The sequence below is a fragment of the Vipera ursinii genome (genome assembly GCF_947247035.1).
Source record: "Vipera ursinii genome assembly, chromosome: 4".
Lineage (NCBI taxonomy): Eukaryota > Metazoa > Chordata > Lepidosauria > Squamata > Viperidae > Vipera > Vipera ursinii.
This window is the reverse complement of record NC_139514.1, coordinates 36,588,354-36,608,362: the sequence shown is the minus strand read 5'-3', so window position 1 is coordinate 36,608,362 and position 20,009 is coordinate 36,588,354. Positions and strand designations below refer to the sequence as shown.

The following is a 20,009-nucleotide window of genomic DNA, read 5'->3' as shown; positions in this document are numbered from 1 at the left end:
TTTTGTCTTTGCTTGCAACTTCATTGCAGTACTGTTATTCTATTTTTAAATATCAGCAACAAATATTTTTCTTTAACTTAATGCCAAACTGGGAAACATTTCTTCCTTCATTTCCCCTTTTCATCCTTACCCAGGAATTCTATATTCTTATATTGCCACCCTGTAAAACAAACTGTTTTACAAACAAACTGTAAAACTGTTGGCCTGCGGGCCGGACACGTCATACGGAAGCCGCGCCCATCCCATTGCCGGCAATGGCAAAACTCTCCCGATACATTGTGCGATGTCATGTGACATTGTAAGTTTGACATTTCTGCTGTAAAATAATCCTATACCATATACATGGGTTCCATTTGAATACAATTATTTAGATCACATGCTTGACTTTATAAGGTATATATCCATACAGTTTTGCAAGTCATAAACAGTGCCCGTTTCTTTATGTCCATTCGTGAGGGAAAGGTCCTTCTTTTGTTTTCTGCGGTACTCTGAAAAACAATCATATCCTGCTCTAACTTTCATCTAAGATAGACATGACAATATCATATGAGCCATATAGGTCCGGTGTACTTTTATTTTAACAGCTACAGAAACAAAATCTTAGAAGTCTGAATATTCTTCTTTCCAAACGCGAACTAGGAAGGGGCGTGAGATGTTTATTCAAACTAGGTTTTTGGAATGAGATCAAATTGGTAGTAGCTCTTTTTCCTGTCCTTCAAGGCCATTTCCTATACCTGCCAGATATACATTGTTTAAACAAAGGTCCCCAACCCCCAGGTCACAGACCGGCACTGACCCATGGTCCGCTAGGAACTGGCCTGCACAAGCAAGTGAAGCCCCATCCACGCATGCACAGAATGCAGGCAGCACCTTCTGGGCCATAAAAAAACATTCTCCTTGGGTCCCTGGCACCCAAAAGGTTGGGGAATGCTGGCTTAAAGATAATTGATTAAAATAGTTCTATTAGCAAATGAGAAATATTGTGGAAATCAAAGCTGTTGCATGTAGTTCAGAGTGCATGATTTCGGGGGGGGGGGGAAGGGAACTGAAGGCATATTTGAAATTTGATTTACATGCTCAAAGAGCATGGTCCAAACAATGGCTCCTGCTTGAACAAACATAAAATAATTTTGTTAATATCACTGTTCATCTATATTATAATTTGAATTATTGGTGAAGGCATATTTCTAATGAAAAAGGAATAAGTGAATGTAGTACTGTAAGTAAACTGATGGAATAGACAATAAATTAGCATAACTATATGAAGGAGGAGGAGTTATAGCAGTTTACCAACGAATGTTCAAATTTTCACTGATTCACACTGAGATGCAAAGACACTGTGACAAATGTCCTGTGAATAGTTCAGATATGGTAGCTCAGTTCCAAGAATAAGCCACTGAGAACCTGTTAAATACTTTATGGTATTTGTTGATAAAGAGGCCAAAGAATGTTATGTTAACCATCTCCTATTCCAGCATCTTGCAGGCTTGGTACAGCTTCGTTGTATTTTATAGTGTCTTTTTTCTAAAACTTATCTAAAATTAGTATAGATGTATTAATCCTACTAAGCATTTTTTTATTTTTCTTCACTAATAAGCAGATGTTCTCTGGCCTATTTCATTTCCTCCATAACCCAACGCCATACTCTTGAGACAAGTCCAGTGTCCTAATGTGGGTTATTTCTTAAACTACTTCTTGGAGCACTTGCAGGTAGCTCTGACAGGACATACCCATTGTATATTCCACCTTTCACTAATGTCAGATTTCAAACAGGATGCACAGTTAATGAATCTGTCATGAAACCAATGAATATATATCATTGCCTTTCTATAGCAGTTGCATTCAGATTTAGTCAGTTAAAATAATTAAATTAAGCCATGTTGATTTAATGGGCTGCCACAAAGAAAAGGGGGGGGGTCAACCTATTTTCCAGAGCACCTGAAGGCAGAAAAAGAAGCAATGGATGGAAAGTAATAAAAAAGAGAACCAACTTAGAACTAATGAAACATCTCCTGACAGTGAGAATATTAACCAGTGGAATGGCTTGCCTCCAGAAGTTGTGGGTGCTCCAACACTGGAGGTCTTTAAGAAGATATTCAAAAACCATTTGTCTACAATTATATATGGTCTCCTGCTTGAGCAAGGGGTTGGACTAGAAGACCTCCAATGTCCCTTCCAACTCTTATTATTCTATTGTTATAGTTATTCTTTTAAAATAATCTATTCATTCATTGCCTTCTGATAACAATTCAGCCCAATATTTTATTCATTAATATGTAAGTAGGGACAGAGGATTCCATTAAAATCTTGTGACCTCCCGTTTAGACTACTGCAACGCTCTCTACATGGGGCTGCCCTTGAGGACCACTTGGAGGCTTCAGCTGGTGCAAAATGCGGCCGCGCGAGTTGTGATGGGGGTCTCCCGATACTCCCATGTAACACCTCTACTCCGCGAGCTGCATTGGCTTCCGGTTGCCCTCCGGGTGAGATTCAAGGTGCTGGTGATGACCTATAAAGCCCTACATGGCTTGGGTCCGGGATATCTGAGGGAACACCTGCTGCCGGCATCAAGTTCCCTTCGTCCAGTGCGCTCCCACAAGGAGGGTCTTCTCAGGGTGCCACCGGTAAGAGATTGCTGGTGGACGACACCCAGGGATAGGGCCTTCTCAGTGGGGGCGCCTGCCCTTTGGAACCAGCTGCCAGTGGAGCTGAGGATTGCCCCCGACCTCCGTTCATTCTGCCGGGACCTGAAGACCTGGCTCTTCGAGCTCTCTGGCCCAGGCTGAGGATTCATCTTATTTTAATGGGGTTTTATTTATGCAGGGACAAATATAATTTTTTTAAATTTGTTTTTAACTTTTGTACCTTGGTTTTTTTTTTAAATCACCCTGTAAACCGCCCTGAGTCCTTCGGGAAAGGGCGGTATATAAATGTAATAAAATAAAATATAAATAAATAAAATAATAGACCTTGTCTGTTCTTGGAAGACAAGTATCTTGGGATATAATTAGCACTTTGAGAGGAACACTATGACTATGGAATAGATTGTGAAGTCAAAAAAGCATTCCAGAAAAAACAAAACAAAATACCTTGGAGCTCTTTCCAAGAATATTATTGTATTGTACCTGTAAGTCACTGAGCTCAAGTGGAAGGAATTTTACAAAGAGACAATTCTAATACCTTCTGAAAAACAGAAAGTATTTTTAAATTGCTCTCATTCTTAAAATAGCTGTAAAGTGGTGAGACGTTTTCTATGAAACTATGTAAATAAATCCAGAATATTGTTTCTGAAAAAAGTTAAAGATAATAAATCAACAATTCTAATTAAAATGGAAACACAAACTATTTCAGCAAATGCAAATCATATAGGAATAACATTTTATTTTGTTTTTTCTTAAAGTTTTAATGTCTATATATCAGATAGTCTTATACTCACATGAAAGTATTTTTGGATTCAGTAGAGCTAATATCTCTGTAAACTTGCACAGAACAATACAAAATAGAGAGGTGAATTCACAAAAGCAAAGCTAAATTTTGCCTGGATTTGTAGAAGTGATACAAATATAAAGAAAAAAAATCTTTTGAGAATATCACTGTCCATTACATTATATTGTAATGTTTCATATTTGCTTTTATCCATATATTTAGATCTAGTAAAGTGCTAGACAACCAAGGTTTGTTATTCCACAAATTCCTTATTTTTTTTATTAAAGAGTTTTACAAAAACAAAATTTTACAATATATCCCCAAATCCCTCCCACCCCAAACCCACCCACTTCCCCCCCCCACTTCCCAGAGCTAAATACAGGATTATAGTTACAATAATCATATTCTAAATAAAAATTATACATAATATACAATTAACCAAATTCATAATGCGCTTTAACTCTCTTTTAACGTAACTACCAACAACGTACCAATAACAATATCCCACTAAAATCTACTCATAAGCTAAATGGTACTTTTTAGTCCCATATTTGTTTTGAATATAATTTATCCATCTCCTCCAAACTGAAATATATCTTTCCTGTGAATGATCCTTCAGATAAGCAGAAATCTTAAAATTGCTGCAAGATTCGAAACTTTAAACACCCATTCTTCTACAAATTCCTTATTTTTATAAAAGCAACCTAAACAAAATTATAAAATGCACAAGTTGATGGGCTATGTGTATAAAATTGTCAACACTGAGTTCTAAAAACAGCACCAGGCTTTCTTAAGAATATTAAATGAGTTCACCAAATGTAATTGTGTCCTGTTAATTCTCTCCCACATGCAAGCTTATTTCACTCTCAAACGTCTTGTACATTTCCACTACTGTTTGTTTGGTGGGCTTTTATTCTTTTCCCAATATTTTTTCCACCAGATTAATGGGATTTTCTTCCTCACTCTGCCCGTAACAGCAGGATATACATTACTTTACAAAAAAACTGCCTAAAAGTTTTCACTTACAGTGCATCAATTTGAATAATGTCTCCCCACGTTAAAGAATTAATTTTGTATGGTTTCGTTAATCCTCAATAAAGGCTTGGTAGGCTGGTCTTTAGTCTTTTGTTGGTCTCTTCCAGCAGTTTCTTTTAAATAGCATGATCTTTATTTTGATATCTCAATTGCTTTTTCCCACTCTATCTGCAATTTGGAAATTTTGTAAGCAAGCTGAAATGTAAAACTTTGGAAATGTTATGGATTTCAGTCAACAGCATTTCAGAACAGTAAGATATTGCTTCATTTCCAAAATCAAGTTAAGATCAGGTCATTTGCGGAAGCTTTGGGCATCATTGACTGTACTGCATTTTTCACTGGTTTTATGTTGATTTATTTAATTGATTACATACAACTGAGAAGTCTTTGGATTAGGCAATTTCTAAAAAACTTCATATAATTAATTGTTTAACCTCCTCCCAGAATCACATATTCAATTCAGGTTTTCAGATAGTTTTAATCATAGTTAAATTACTGCAATGCATTTATTTGGGAAACCCAGTAGGCTTTTTATAGCCAAAGTACTACAAATTTTAAGTAATCAACTTCAAAGATAGAATTAAGGACTCAGAATATTTTCTATTTAAAATTAATGGAATTTAAATTAACTGTGGTTGGATTATAGTAAGCACTTTTATTTTTAAATAGCTACATGTTAATAGTTCATTCAAAACAGTTACAGTTTTTCAAAGATATAATGTATGCAGCTAAATCTAGAAATTATTCACTGGAATAAACTATTCCTTAAAGTTTTTACTTAAAGCAGAAAATAAAACAGTTAACTGCTCAATGTTTTGTGCACTTATAATTTGAATTTAAACATAATTTAAAACAAACACCTACATTTTAGTTACTTTTCTTTTAAATATTTTACTATGTTTGTTTCTGTGTATGTGTATAGAGAGTGTTTATTTATACTTAGTAAAACATTTAAAAGAAAGAAAATTAAAATGTACATATTTGTTTTACAACTGAATGTATATATCTGCATAAATTAGAATATACAGTATGTATGTATATACACACAAACATATATTTTAATTTATATACATAAATATATATATATACACAGAGATTCAATTCAAAAACCAACACCTAATTTTCTAAACCACACATATTAAATAGTTCTAAATCCATCATATTTTCAATATATGATTAAGATTGGCATTCATAATTCTTAATAGAATCAAGGGTCCTGCAAGAATGAGTAATGACAGTCCCTAGGAGAAGGAGAAAGAGAAGAAGGAACAAGCATAGATCACCTAATTAGCTGTTGGAAGAAAATTGCACAGACTACAAAGAGCAGCAATGGTATATTGAAATATCTGCAAGAACTACCATCTGACTACAAGCAAGAACTGGTGGCACCACAAAATAGACAAACTAATAAAAAATGAAGAAAATAATGTGCTCTGGGACTTTTGAATTCAACCACACAGGCACCTGCAACCAGATTTAACAATTGTAGATAAGAATGACAAAAAAAAGTCTGGATAATGAATGTTACAGTACTGGAGATAGCAGAATACAACAGAAACTATTGGAGGAAAATCACAAAATACAAAAACCTACAAGTAGAATAATTGTGGCAAAAAAGGTCTCCTGCTTGAGCCGAGGGTTAGAATAGAAGTCCTCCAAGTCCCTTCCAACTCTATTCTGATTGATTCAAAAAGAAAGCAAAGATAGCACCAATAGTAACAGACACCTTTGGTACAATTCCAAACATCTGGAGCACCACTTGAACACCATCGGCACTGACAAACCACCATGAGTCTATTATAAAAAAAGCAGATTTACTTGCTGTAACAATACCTTTAATATTATTAAAAATATAACATATAACATTTCCCTATCTGAGGTCTTTGGGAAGGATTCAACAGGTAAACAACAATGCTAAATGCCATCTAAACATCTAGCTGCAAACAATAATAATAAGACAGCCTTATATCTCTGTTTAGACATCAGTTACATTGAGGGAGGAATTGGCTTCCCATAGTTGTATTTAAGTCTAAGATTTATATTTTATTTAAAATATCTGAATCTCTCTCTCTCTCTCTCTCTCTCTCTCTCTCTCTCTCACACACACACACACACACACACACACACACACACTGAATTTCTAACTTTGTTTTTCCTGGTAGCAAATCCCAAGGGACCCAGCAAGTTTCACATTTAAGTAAACAAGCTAGAATATCACTACAAGTTTTACTCATATTATTATACCCTAAAGTTCTTTTTTGATCATTTCAATACAAGGAATTAAATGCACACTTTCTTCTCTTCTGTGATGACAGGGGTTGCTCTTTTGTATCATATCTACTTCCATTATGCAAACAAATAATTCAACAGAAATCAAGTGTGGCTGTAATATAATTAAATTGAATCGTGCCTAGCTGAACAGCAAGCGCCTTAATTCAAAAAAATTCTGCTATCCTCTACTCTTGCTGTTGATAAAAGCTCTGTAGTGACCCTTGCTGGTGATAAATACCAGCTCCTCACAGCAAAAGGAAAAAAATCCTGCATTTTTGCTATTGAACCTTTCATTCAATAACAATTATCTCATTAAAGCAAGTTATAGAACTACTTTGATGAAAAATGGTATAATCTTGAACAAAAGGGAAGCACATTTATTGCACAGAAACAAAATTTGTTCCCTACTATATTTATCCAGAAGGACGCTTTAATTCCTACAGTTTTGACAAACGTTAGTAAAGATAATGTTCTGTTACATTAATCTTATGGATTTTTATTGAAATACCAAACCCTTACAATATGTTTTGATTTCTAAAGACTTTTTCTTCTTCAAATAAGCTTCTAACTGCTTATTTAAAGCTGACTGGTTTCTAAAGTTTTATGTATTTTAATTCTTTAACCCTTTATTTTAATTTCTTCCACCAGCATTTACTTAGTTTTTCCTAAGTACAAGTCCTGCACAAGCTCTTGGTTAAGTTATGATAACAGTTTTACATTTGGCTTCTTATGTTTATCATGTATATTAAATCCAAAATGTCTCGTTCTACAGGCTACTAGTTTATCCAATGAATCAGTCATGTTAGAAAATATTAAGACAAGCATGATTTTAAAGAAAAACTTTAACTATATTAAGAGTCCATTAAAGTTGGGTGGTTTATAAATTCAAATAAATAAAAATTAACCTAAACTTTAATAGGAAAAAGGAGTTGATAAAACTCTGAGTTTTATATTGATGTAAACTTTTGCTATTAGGTGAATCATATCTGGGATGCAAAAATTCAGAGGTACTCTTTACTCTTGTTGGTTGTCTGGATTTTTGTCGTCCAGGCATGGCGTGCTCAATTCTATAATAATACTATAGTAGTCATTATAATGTATTCCACTTAGTGTTGGAGCAATCAAAGCACCTTTTCAAAACTGTCCTGACTCAACTTTAGGTTCTGCATTACAACTCAGATTATTTAGTTTTATAGCAGCTATTTCATACAGGCACAACACTAATTCACATGCCTGCCTAAATCCTATTTCTTGATGTGATAGAGTAATGCTAAATTTTAAGCAGATCAAAAATTGGTCAAATTGTTGCACCTATATATATACATGAACTACTTTAAACCCCTGTCATTCTGACTGGTTTAACAGTAGGGATTAAACAGGCATCAGCAGGGTTTAATAAGTGAGAAGATGAAGAGCTAGATAGCTATAGAACTGGAATGTTAATTATGCTGCATTCAGGTGATATCAGTTTTGCCTTTCATTGTTAAAAACTTTTTTCTATCTCATACTGAAAGAAATTATATTATAATGGCATAAAATTCCAGAAATAGGATCCATTACTAAGCCTTTTAATGAATGGCTACTACTCTAAACAATAATAAGTACATGACAGCAACAGCATACAATTGCAATTGCAACAGCATACAATTACTCTCCTTCCACTAGATGTATGACTTCTGCAGAAAAACTGAAGAACATTCCAGAGGATTAAATTTTTTAAAAATGGATACAACGCACAACATAAATATTACTTATAATTATTTGTTTTGTTTGAAGGAAAACAAAAGTTTAATTTTGTTTGAAGTTTTTTGAATATAGATTTAATACACACATATTCAAACATTATATAAAAAGAAGGAACTATTCATACGTTGTAATCAAAACTACAAATACATTGTAAACTGACATACTTTATGTTACTTGTTTAGCCTGATGGTAACCATGAACAGATGTATATTTCTACTGACTTGGGAACAGTAGGGAGTGAAAATTGTATTCATAAGAAATACTTTATGTGAGATTTGAGAGGTTAAAAGAAGTTTCCTGTCTGCATAGTCAAAATATTATTGAAGCAATTCAGGTTGTCAGTAAAAGATTAAACCAATTTGCTGATAATCCTGTTAATGACCCAGGTCAAGTGTTAACTGTTGCAGGTTATAAAACAGTTAAATTAAGGTTGCTGGTAACCAGGAGCAAATAGTATCATTATAGAAATAGATTAAGGGGAAAAAGTTACAAAATCGCAATTATTATTTATTTGGTTCATGATGCAAAAAATGCAACTTTAAACATGTTGAAGGATTTCCAATTATTCCAGAAAATCTGGGAGACTCTTGAAAAGTCCATCTTGAATTGAAAAAAAGAGGGAAGTTATAAGTATGTGTTTTTAGACTTACATTTCAATTATTATTTTAAAAATCTATCCAAAGCTCAGCAAGGAACAAATTCTATTCATTACTGAGACATTAACTTATATAACATTTTACTGTTAACAGCTACATGATTAATTCTTCACTTTTTCTATTTATAATTAATATATTTAAAAACAATTTGAGATTATTTAAATAACTCTATGACTCAAACATAGTATATATCCCTAGAATAGATTTCAATTTAATTTATACTATATTATAAATAGCACTGCAGAAAATTACATTTTACCATGTCTTTGCTTAATTGAAGTTAGAATGAAAGTTATCATGTGGTCCCACTTCAGAATGTCTATAATATTAAATATGTTGTGGAATATGTTGTGTAACCACAGCTTTCAAATAGTATGGGAAACAAATGCTTTTTTAAAAAAAAATAGACACACACCTAAAAGTAATCAGTTAACACAAATATGTATAAATTGGTATAAACTCAGTTCATACAATTTGTTCTGCTCCTGCAGAATCATAAATCAAGTCATATGTACAACTTCAAAATATTTTTAAGTGTTTTGATCATTAATTTATTAGTAGATGGTCTGAAGAAGTATTAATGCTTGTATGTTGATTCAGGTCTTACTATTGCAATATGGCTAACTTACAAGTAATTAAATACAACTGCAGGTTTAATTTCTGTATTTATAGGCATGCACTCTTAATAAATTCATAAAATAGTGACTCTTTTAATCAATGTTATTTAGTTATGTTATAAATACCTCAAATACAAGAAATTATTTCAAATACACTTTCAAAATATATTTTTATTAGAATGTCAGAAAACTTCCAGTTGTACTCAAACATATTTTTCTATATTTTTATTTCTATATTTTCCTATATTTATTCTATATAATACACCTAATTTGAATTACAAAATTTAAAAACTTAATATTGCTTATAACAACTTATTTCAAAGTTTGAGCAACTTAAATAAATGTTGATTTACATTTAAAAATTAATGATATAGCTGGCTTAGCTAGTTTATTATGATACTAAAGAATATTGTATAGGATCTATTACTACCACCCACCCCAAAAGTAAGAAACAAAGAGGGGACGGAATCCAACTATAAAGATTGGAGAAAGAAAACATATCATCCAAAGAGTATCATCTGTGGACAATTTTTTTCATTTTTTTTTCAATTTTCTGTCACATTAAAAAAAAAGCAACCAAAAAACAAATACACTAAATAACAGATACAACAGATCCAACTTAAGGGCTTTATATAATACAAGTTGCTATCTTAATATGTAATATGATTTGCCTGCTAGCACACTAGATGGTTTATTGCTCTATTGTGAATTATCCTTGAGTTTTGCTGATAAGACTTTCAGCTAACTCCAGAATGGTCTCTCCAGAAAGAGATTTCCTATCAGCTACACACATTCTACTCATTATTTGACTACACTATAATGAATCCAATTTGAATAGTCAAATTATACACACAAATACACTGAAAGTGCTTTTACAAAGGAGTTTTTTTTAACCTGAAATAAACTGGCTGTTTGCTTACAAAAATCATTTCTGCATTGTTCATGAATATAGCACTACTCAAAGCAGAACCAATAAATAAATAAGTCTGTCTTTTTCTGTTCCAAATGCAAGACAAAACAAAAACATTCACAAATCCTTTAAACTAGCATTGATCAAGCAGGTGCAACATTTGCAGACTTACTGGATATGAATTATCCCCACCCTTTTGGCCTGTTCATTTTGTACACAGTGTGTTTGAATAGTCATGCTGGAGGTTGAATGTTCAATGCTGTAAGTTTAATCATACATTATGGAATATGTGTGGAACATCTATTATTTTTGGGGAAAAATCTATGCAATTGTCACATTTTCCTCAAAATATAGCTTTTGGGAATCATAGCAACAATTTATTACCTAGATTTGAACCTATTTAAACTGATTATTAACATTCAATTTCTACAGCAAAATAGGTGATGCCCCCTCAGTGACACCAAAGATAGGTAATTTTTTAAAAGCATCTTTATTACATCTAAAGTTTATGGCGCAAACTGATAAAGCAATGCTTTGAAATGCAAACATTAATTTCTATAACAAACATTTTTTTAAGCGGGTGGGCTGCTGGGCTTTTATTTAATTAATTATTTCTGTAGAATGATTCGGTGCAATTACGTCACAATGATAGGTGCAAATGAGTCACAAGCTGTGATCTCTGCAAAAGAAGTCTTTGCTCTAATAAACTCGCGGGCTATCCTCCGGGTAAAACAGGTTGCCTTCCTTCCCATCGTTAGTCCAGATAAAACCATGTATGTCTTGAGTTGCCGAATGAAAATAAAAGGCGATACGAAATTATCACGGTTTGGGGAAGCACCGACGAGTCTCGTTCCTCCAAATCTACTCTTTTGTTCCTCTTCCCAAGTGTTTTGTTTCACACACACACACACACACACACAAAATAGTTGCACGGGTAGTTTACTCTTCCTCCCCTCCTTAAAAGACAGGCGATTTGCACGGTAGGACTTCCCCGGGAAGGTTTCTCTGCGCCATCACATTTATGCTAATAATCCAACATACACGCCCTATTCATTATAAACCGGGATCCGAGTCACTTTGCACCGGCACCCGCTTCGACGCGCGACAGTCGAGCCGGAGACGACGCAAAACGCCGAGGGCTCACCCGGCTCTCCTTCACCTGCATCGCCCAAGAGGGAACTGAGGGACTCGGGACCGTCACAGCCAGCCAGCCAGCCAGCCAGCACAACGCGTCCCCGAAACAACTTTGCCAATCGGCGCCCGTCCATAGCTACACCCACCAAACGTCCAGCGGCTGGCCCGGGATGAACGCCGCGCAGCTTAGGGCTCTCCGGTGGCCCTGGCGGACCACCTTAAAAAGAGCAACCGCCGCGGACCAGGTTGGCAAGTGAGCCGTTTAACTCCCGGCTTTCCGAAAAGCAGCGGCTCCTCGGCTTACCTTCGTTGGTTGGGTAAAGACTCAGATCTCCCAAGCAGCCGAGCGTCGATCCCAGCAGGAGGCAGAGGAGGCTGGCGAAGTGACAATCCATGCTGTGGCTGTTGCAGAAGGCAGCGCGAGCTGCATCTCTTCCCGGAGCATGCCACTGATTGCGAGCGCGCCGATGGCAGGAGAAGTTACCATGCTCCGCTCGCAGCCTGATGTCAAGTTTGACACTGGAAATGAGGAGGAGTCTCGCGGATTGCCTGGGCTGCCGGCAGCTTGCCGGCCGGCGCGCCGGGTCCTAGCGCCCTCTTTTACTTCCAGCAAGCCAAGCCACGGGGGTGGGGTGGGGTGGGGGGGATCCCGGAAGGCTGAGACTAAAAGCAACGGAGCGGTGAATGAGGAAGGGAGGGGAGCAATTTTCAGGAAAACGGCGAGAGAGGAGAAAAAGAGTGTGTGTGTGTGTGTGTGTGTGTGTGTTTGTGTGTGCGCGCGGTGGACGGCGAACTTCGCGACTAAACCCCTCCTTGTTTGGAGCGCCCTTTTGAGAAAAAAAACAACAACAACAAGTGTTGGCTTTGATTGTCACCGAGGCGCGGCGTTATCAATAGCATTTTGCTCTGCCCTCTCCGCTTTTGTTTCGGCAAAAACCCAAAGTAACACCCGGGGCCGCACGGCAGAAGTGAAAACGTGTGCGCGGAGGTGCAAGGTGGAGGGAGCAGGGAACATCTCAAATAAAGTCCTCGTTGAAATCTCCGAGCTTGTCCTCTTGAGATGTGCTCCAGTTTACCTAGCTTCTGCACTTGGGGATAACTCAGCAACTCCCTCTAGTCTCAAAATCTCTGCCTTCGACGATAGGCTGACCCAAGGCTATTTAAAGGGCTCTTAACTCAGTTAACCCAATTACCTGCTTCCCGTCGCGCCCACTGAATAAGAACTTGGGTTCTCACAAGCCACCAGGCTAATATATGGTGGGCTAACTAACCAGTAGGCTAGATTTGTTTCATTGGTCTATAAGCCCAGGATCGGCCACCGTGGGAGGGGGGAGAGAGAGAGAGAGAGAGAGAGGGAGGGAGAGGGAGAGAGAGAGAGAGAGAGAGAGAGAGAGAGAGAGAGAGAGAGAGAGAGAGAGAGAGAGAGAGAGAGAGAGAGAGAGAGAGAGAGAGAGAGAGAGAGAGAGAATGAATCACTTCTGGCTTTCTCTGGATGCTGAAGAGAGGATAGGAGCCCAGTGCTAATTGCCTAGAACAGGAGAGGAAGGGAGAACATGGGCACCACCAGCCCTGAGGCCCAGCTTGTCACCTTTCTGTTGCCCAGGGATAAAAGTACCAAGGGACTTCCCAGCTGAGAAGGGGAGAAGTGGGAGGATGGAGAGATGCTTCCCTTGGATCTTTTCATCCTTAACTACTTAACAGTGGAAGAGATGACAGGTTGATGTGTTTACTTGCTTCTGTTTGATCACTTTCCCCTTGATTTTTCTTTTGAATGGAGGTGGTGGCAGTAAACTGTCTCTTTAAAACATGTGCGAGTTTTACCCCAATGAAAAATAAGTTACTGCAAGTAATAAGTTGCTGGACTGAATTGCATTGTCATATTTTTGCAGGGGAAGCAATCTTTTTTTTTTTTTTTGAAGAGTAGTATAAAAATCACTTTCTTCAGTTTCAGGTCTTCACTGAAACAAAGAAGGAAGAGGGAGGAAGACAGCTTTATCATAAATAAAAGTAAAAGAAAATCAGTTACGCATCTGTTCTTTATTTATCATCTCACAGGTCACCCCAGGATATAAGCTAGCCATTTTTTGGGAAATCCTTTTATTTTTACCGCTTGTGGCATCGTCATATACTCTTATTTCCTTTGTGGATGTGTACACTAGATGTTCAATCATACAGCAGTTTTCTAAAGCAGGAACTGTTCAGGAAGAATAACCAAGTTTTTTATATATATATAAAAAAATCAAATTATCTGGGTTTTCTAGCACTCTGTGATCTCTGGATCCCAGATGTGCAACCAGGTTTAATATACTGCTCAGAAATGGGTGGGCAGAGGTTCACCCTCTGTAATAAGTACTGCAGGGCAACTGAATCTGAAGAGTTGATGATTTCAAGGGTCCTGCCGCCAAGCAGGATCCTCAATAAGCAAGTAATAGCAATGATGAATGAGAACAGTCATGATAAACTCACAGGCCTATCAGCACCACAATTGTCTTTGTTCTTAATTTTGGTGAAATGCATTGAGTGCGACTGGCTACACATTGGATACCTATGGGTTTCTCATTTTATTTACTTAATACCCAACTGCTGCTTTATTCTCAGGCAATTGAAGCAGACTCTATTTTATTTTCAGACTACCTATTGAACCACATCTCCCTATAGGAATTGGCCTGACAATTCTTCGTTAAAGAGAAGCACCTGGATATTCCCCACTTTTTCCACATTCAGAAAGCTAAGTGGATCGATTCTTGGAAGTGTGTGTGTGGGGGGGTTTGTTTGTTTTTTTGGTGGTATCATTGGCCCTTAGGAATGACCTGCTACTTGAAGTTTGATCTGCTCCTATCCTTCCAGAAGATGTTGAAGATTATGCTGTTCTGGAAGGCACTTAGGTCATAATGTCTCTTAGTTTGGTAGAATCTTTTTCTGTATTTTTTTGTTTTTGTATTGGGATTATATGGCATTTGTAAACTAAAACACGCCTGTTAGATTGCGGAAAGGAAATCAATTTCTATGTTGTGGAGATGCTATCAGTTCAGTTAAAACACACTTATAAGTTTGTTTTTTTCTTTTTTGGGGAGGGGGGATCAAAGTTCCTTCCATCCCCAACATATTAGAAAAGTCGAATAGGTTGTAAAATATAGAATAGCATCAAGGCAGGAAGAAAATGACAGCTTCAGGATGCCTGTTTCTTCATTCCTATTTTTCTTTCTTTTACAAACATACTCAATCTTTAAGGTGCTAAAATTACTGCCCTGCTGCAGCTGGGATTGAAAACAGGCCTTATAGAAAGCATGAACCACCAACTCTACCTTTGACAAGTATTCAGAAGCTACAGCTGGCACAGAAGGCGCCTGCACAGACAGTTCTGGGGGCCCCTCAGGTGACCCATGTAACACCCCTGTTGCACAAGCTGCACTGGTTGCTGGTTTGCTCTGCCTATGGTCCTTTTAAAATATATGTAATGGCTATTCAGTGGAACAGCTTCCTTCAGATGTTTTGGGTGCTCGCATCACTGGAGGCTTTTAAGAAGAGCTTGGACAACCAGTTGTGTGAAATGGTATAGTGTCTCCTGCTAGAGCAGGGGCTTGGACCAGAATATCTCCAAGGTCCCTTCCAATCTTGTTATTCTAATACTCTGTTACTTAAATATACAATAGATCTGTACATTGATCCTTGAAATTTAGTTGTGATCATTATCTCAGTGAAGGGACATGGTGGCTCAGTGGGTTAGGACGCTGAGCTTGTCGATCAGAAGGTCAGCAGTTTGGCGGGTCGAATCCCGACTGCCGCATAACAGAGTGAGCGCCTGTTACTCGTTCCTGCTTCTGCCAACCTAGCAGTTCGAAAGCACATAAAAATGCAAGTAGAAAAATAGGGACCACTACAGTGGGAAGGTAACAGCATTCCGTGCGCCTTTGGTGTCTAGTCATGCTGGCCACATGACCACGGAGATGTTCTCGGACAAGCGCTGGCTCTTCGGCTTTGAAACAGAGATGAGTACCAGCCCCTAGAGTCGGAAACGACTAGCATGCATGTGCGGGGGAACCTTTACCTTTACCTATTATCTCAGTGAAGGACCACTGAAGAAGATAATGTCTAAATAGTTTTAGACTATGTAAAAAACTATAATCCCAGATATATTTTGATCAGCATAGTTTTATTCTTCTTCCAGAATCTATTCTCACATTCAACAGTGCCTCACTGGCATAATATAATTAACACAATTTAAACAAGGAAGGGATGCTGCAGTTGGCATTGATTCTGTGTTTTATTATTTAAAACTGTCCTTTCCTATTCCAAATTTGAAACCAACGTTCCGACTGGATTTCTAAAGTGCTCTAAGACATCTTTTAAACATGATTTATTTATGTATACATTTATTTATATGATTTCTATCACTGCCTTATAGTAGTGACTCTACAAAAGTTAAGCGACATCAGTTGCACCAGTTGGAGAAAGTATTATGCTTTAGTCATGATTTTTGTGGGAAAAGTGGATTTTTTTTAACTATCAAGCAATTACATTAAATACACACACTGGAAATACCTGCTCTTTTATTTCATAGAAGTGTATAGTACTGAAACAGACTGGTACAGATTAAATTTCATCTCTGCCTTCATTTTGAAATGAAAAAAAGGGAAAGTCCATTTATATCAGAGTGTTTAATTTTATGTTTGGCAATTTGAAAAAGTAAGCTCCATTGAATTGAGGGGTTCTTAGTAAACATGAGTAACACCCCCCCCCCCACAGAAAATACTGTCAGGCAATCCCTGCTGGACACAAAAAGTTGGAAACAGTAACGTCAATAACAAAATAAATGGTTGCAAGTGAAGAGTCTGCTGTAGGATTGATGCATTTTAATGTACCTTGACAGTTTACTATGCCATCTAAAGAGCTTCTAGTGCTCAGTTATCAGTGGGAAGAGTGTAAAAAAAAATCACAAATTGATGGCTTGACTGGACAGCAAAGCAATTGCTTGATTGCCTTCAAGGGACTGCCCTGTGAAATTTGTCAGTGTGCTTTCTCTTCAAAGCTTCATGGCTAGTAGCAATGTGATGGGAGCATGTTGCACTGGGGAAAATTCAGATGGAAAAGAAATATTCCATCAATGAAGATTCAAAGTGGAGAGTAATATAGTTGCTTTTGGCAAAAACAACACAAAAATGGCACAGGAAAATAAAATCTTGAATCTTGTATAAGTGTTATGGTTACTCACATTGAGGTCAAGGCTTGAACATTGTTTCTGTACATAGTACTAAAATTATAAGAGTCCCTTTTCTTCCCTCACCAAGCTGGCAATGTGGGCCAAATGCAGTATTACATGAAATGAACTGGACCTTGATACCCATTCAGAGCCAGCTTGTTGCACAAGAAATCCATTTGACAACATAGTATTCAGTCTCACCTTGCTGCTCTGCAGGGATTCACTCTGTGACACTGGGCATAAAAATAAAGCTGATACAATGCTGTAATCTCCCACAAAGTATCTGCCAATAAATCACAAAACATTCAGCTCTTCCCACACGTGTACACACATAGTACCCCATATACATCTGCAGCTTTAGCAATTTCCTGGCAAAGCTAACATACTCAAACAGAAAATGTTGGCCTGTCCCTCCGACACTGCTGATTGTTCATAGTTTGGTAACATGCAGGCATCTCAGCTTTCAAAAAATTGGAGCCCTATGTTGAGTTATCAAAACTCAAGCATCTCTGAGACAGAGATACCACAGAATTTGTCAATCTCATTCCCTTTGACAGGGAACTCTCTATGCTTTGGGGACTTTGTAGTTTGGAGCTTATGATAATAATTCACACCCCATGAAACTCGTAATTGTGCCTTGGAGATGCTCTATGCAAACTAGAGCACATTACAACCTCACCTCTTCTCCACACTTTGTTGCTCTTCCATTGGTGGAAGGCGTTTATTTTGCAGAGCTATTTATCTTCTGGTAGTCTCTTCTTGGAATGCATGTTTTTAATATAAGTCATTAAATAAATGTGTCTTCAAACCTTTGCTCTGTTTATCTAGTCCTATAAAACTCAAATGAAGTCATTCCAAGGGCTGCGACAAGGAAGATAAATGTATTGCCTGCTTGTATTTATTAGTGCTATTCCGCACATCTGCCGGATTAGGTAAAGGGGAAGGTGGAAGGATAAGAGTTCAAACTTTTTCATATGTCACAATTTCTTATTTATATAAGTACCATATTTATCATGAAGGCTTGCTGTCGGTTTACAGGGGATGTAATAATAATATAAGGATAATTAAATCTACTATAAATTCCATCACCGCTATCTAGCTCCAATATTTTTTCAATCTAAAATTCACACCTTTTTATTTGCAAAATATGCTTCTGAAAAGTTCCATATGATTCTGAAAGTTGTAGACAAAAAGGAGGGAAATCAGAATCAAATTAATATTAGGCAGTTTTACTAAAGTTTGAGTATCTGGCTTATTTTAATTTAAATTCTATAGGAGGGTTTGACTTGACTTTCTATGTGACATCCTTTCTGGTTTTTGCAGTATTTTATAATATTGCTCATCAGTCTATTTTGTTAAGGATACAAATGCACTTGTCCTTCCATTACTCTAGTACAGGGGTGTCAAACTCAATTTCATTGAGGGCCGCATCAGCATTGCGGTTGCCCTCAGGGGGCCGGGTGGGTGTGGCCTAGGTGGGCGTGGCCTACTGGGTGGGCATGGCTAGAGTGCGTATGGCCTACTGGGTGGGCATGGGCAGCTCTACATCGTTCGCATCAAGGGTGCCTATGGGGGCCTGGGCAGGAGTGGGACAGATCTGAGGGTCTCTGGCAGAAGGAGGGTCTCTGGGCCAGGGCCAAGGCAGTGGGGGCCGTTCCCTCACTGTTTCCAGGATGGCTTCGTGGGCTGCATGAAACCACTTTGCGGGCCGGATCCGGCCCCCGGGCCTTGTGTTTGACATGTCTGTTCTAGTATCTCCTGAAGTTTATGTCTGCTTTTAGTTTCTAGTCCTCAGTTTATACTTGCCTGAATTCTTTCAGGTTTCTCTGAATTCCTTGTTATAGTATGATACTCAGAACTATGACACAATGCTTGTGGTGTAATCTGACCAAAGCATATGAAATAGGTTGATAGTGTCCTATAATTTGGAAAGTATAATTCCATTGATACAGTATAAAATGGCATTTGCTTTTCTTGTTGACACATCACACTGCTGGCTCATATCCAGTTTGCAGTCAGTTACTATTCTGTGCTACATTTATTGTGAAAAGTTGTCAAGACTAGTGACCCTATCCTGTCTCTATGTACTTAGTTTTTGTTAAAGTGAAAAATCTTGTCTGTGTTAAGTTCTGCTATTTTCAGCTCATGTCTCTAAAGCATCTGAATTATCAAGATAGTTTTGAATTTTGTTTTGGTATCCTAGGGTATTTAGCTATCACACCAAGTTTTGTGTGATCTGTGGATCTGATAAGAATTCTCTCTACCTCTTCACTAAAAGAGAATCTATGATTATGCTTCTAAATCTGTGGAACATGAAACTGGTGTACATACGTAAATAATGAAAATGTATCTAGTCTTCATATGTGTTCTGTATGTCACATAGTATGTCAATCCTAGGTATATGTTTCTCCAGGAGTATTTTTGGATATGGGAGTAAATCAATATTTTGAAGTATTCACAGATCATAGAACTGTAATTCAAGCTTAGAAAATATCATCGTTGAAGCCAGAATCTTTCCTTCCCAGATAAGACAAATTCCTATTTTTGATCTCCAATTTTATATATGCATGCTCAATATGTGCACATGTATGTGTGCATGCGCATGCATGCATACATGTACATGCATACACACACACATCACTGTACAGGCTTAAAGACTGAATATTCTCTAAAGAGGTTCTGCAGGTTTTCTAAGAAAATTAGTTCAGTGTTTTCAAGATGAGGAGAGCAGCATGGTAGTTCACCAGTTATGATTCTGAGCTTGTCAGCTAGAAAATCAGCAAGCCAGGTTTGAGACCTGAGAACCACACTACAAAGTGAGTGTCGGTCCTCACCCTAGCTCCTGCCAACCTAGCAATTCAAAAGCATGTAAATGCAAGTAGATAAATAGTTACCACTTTGGTGGGAAAATAACAGTGCTCCATGATGTCATGCTGGCCACATGACTACAAAAATGTCTTCAGACAATGCTTGCTCAATGACCTTGAAATGGAGATTCACACCACCCCTATAGT

At 37.3% G+C, this 20,009-nt stretch overlaps 1 protein-coding gene across 2 annotated transcripts in view; it reads right to left on the bottom strand.

The window, feature by feature from the left end:
* Nucleotides 1–12,271, bottom strand: part of EPHA3 (EPH receptor A3) — a 202,880-nt gene extending 190,609 nt beyond the window's left edge. For both annotated transcript variants that reach the window (XM_083361356.1, XM_083361357.1), the window contains exon 1: nucleotides 12,100–12,271. In XM_083361356.1, coding sequence (XP_083217482.1) covers nucleotides 12,100–12,190 — 91 coding nt within the window. In that variant the 5' untranslated portion in view covers nucleotides 12,191–12,271. The remainder of the gene's footprint in view (nucleotides 1–12,099) is intronic.
* Between the last annotated feature and the right edge of the window lie 7,738 nt (nucleotides 12,272–20,009).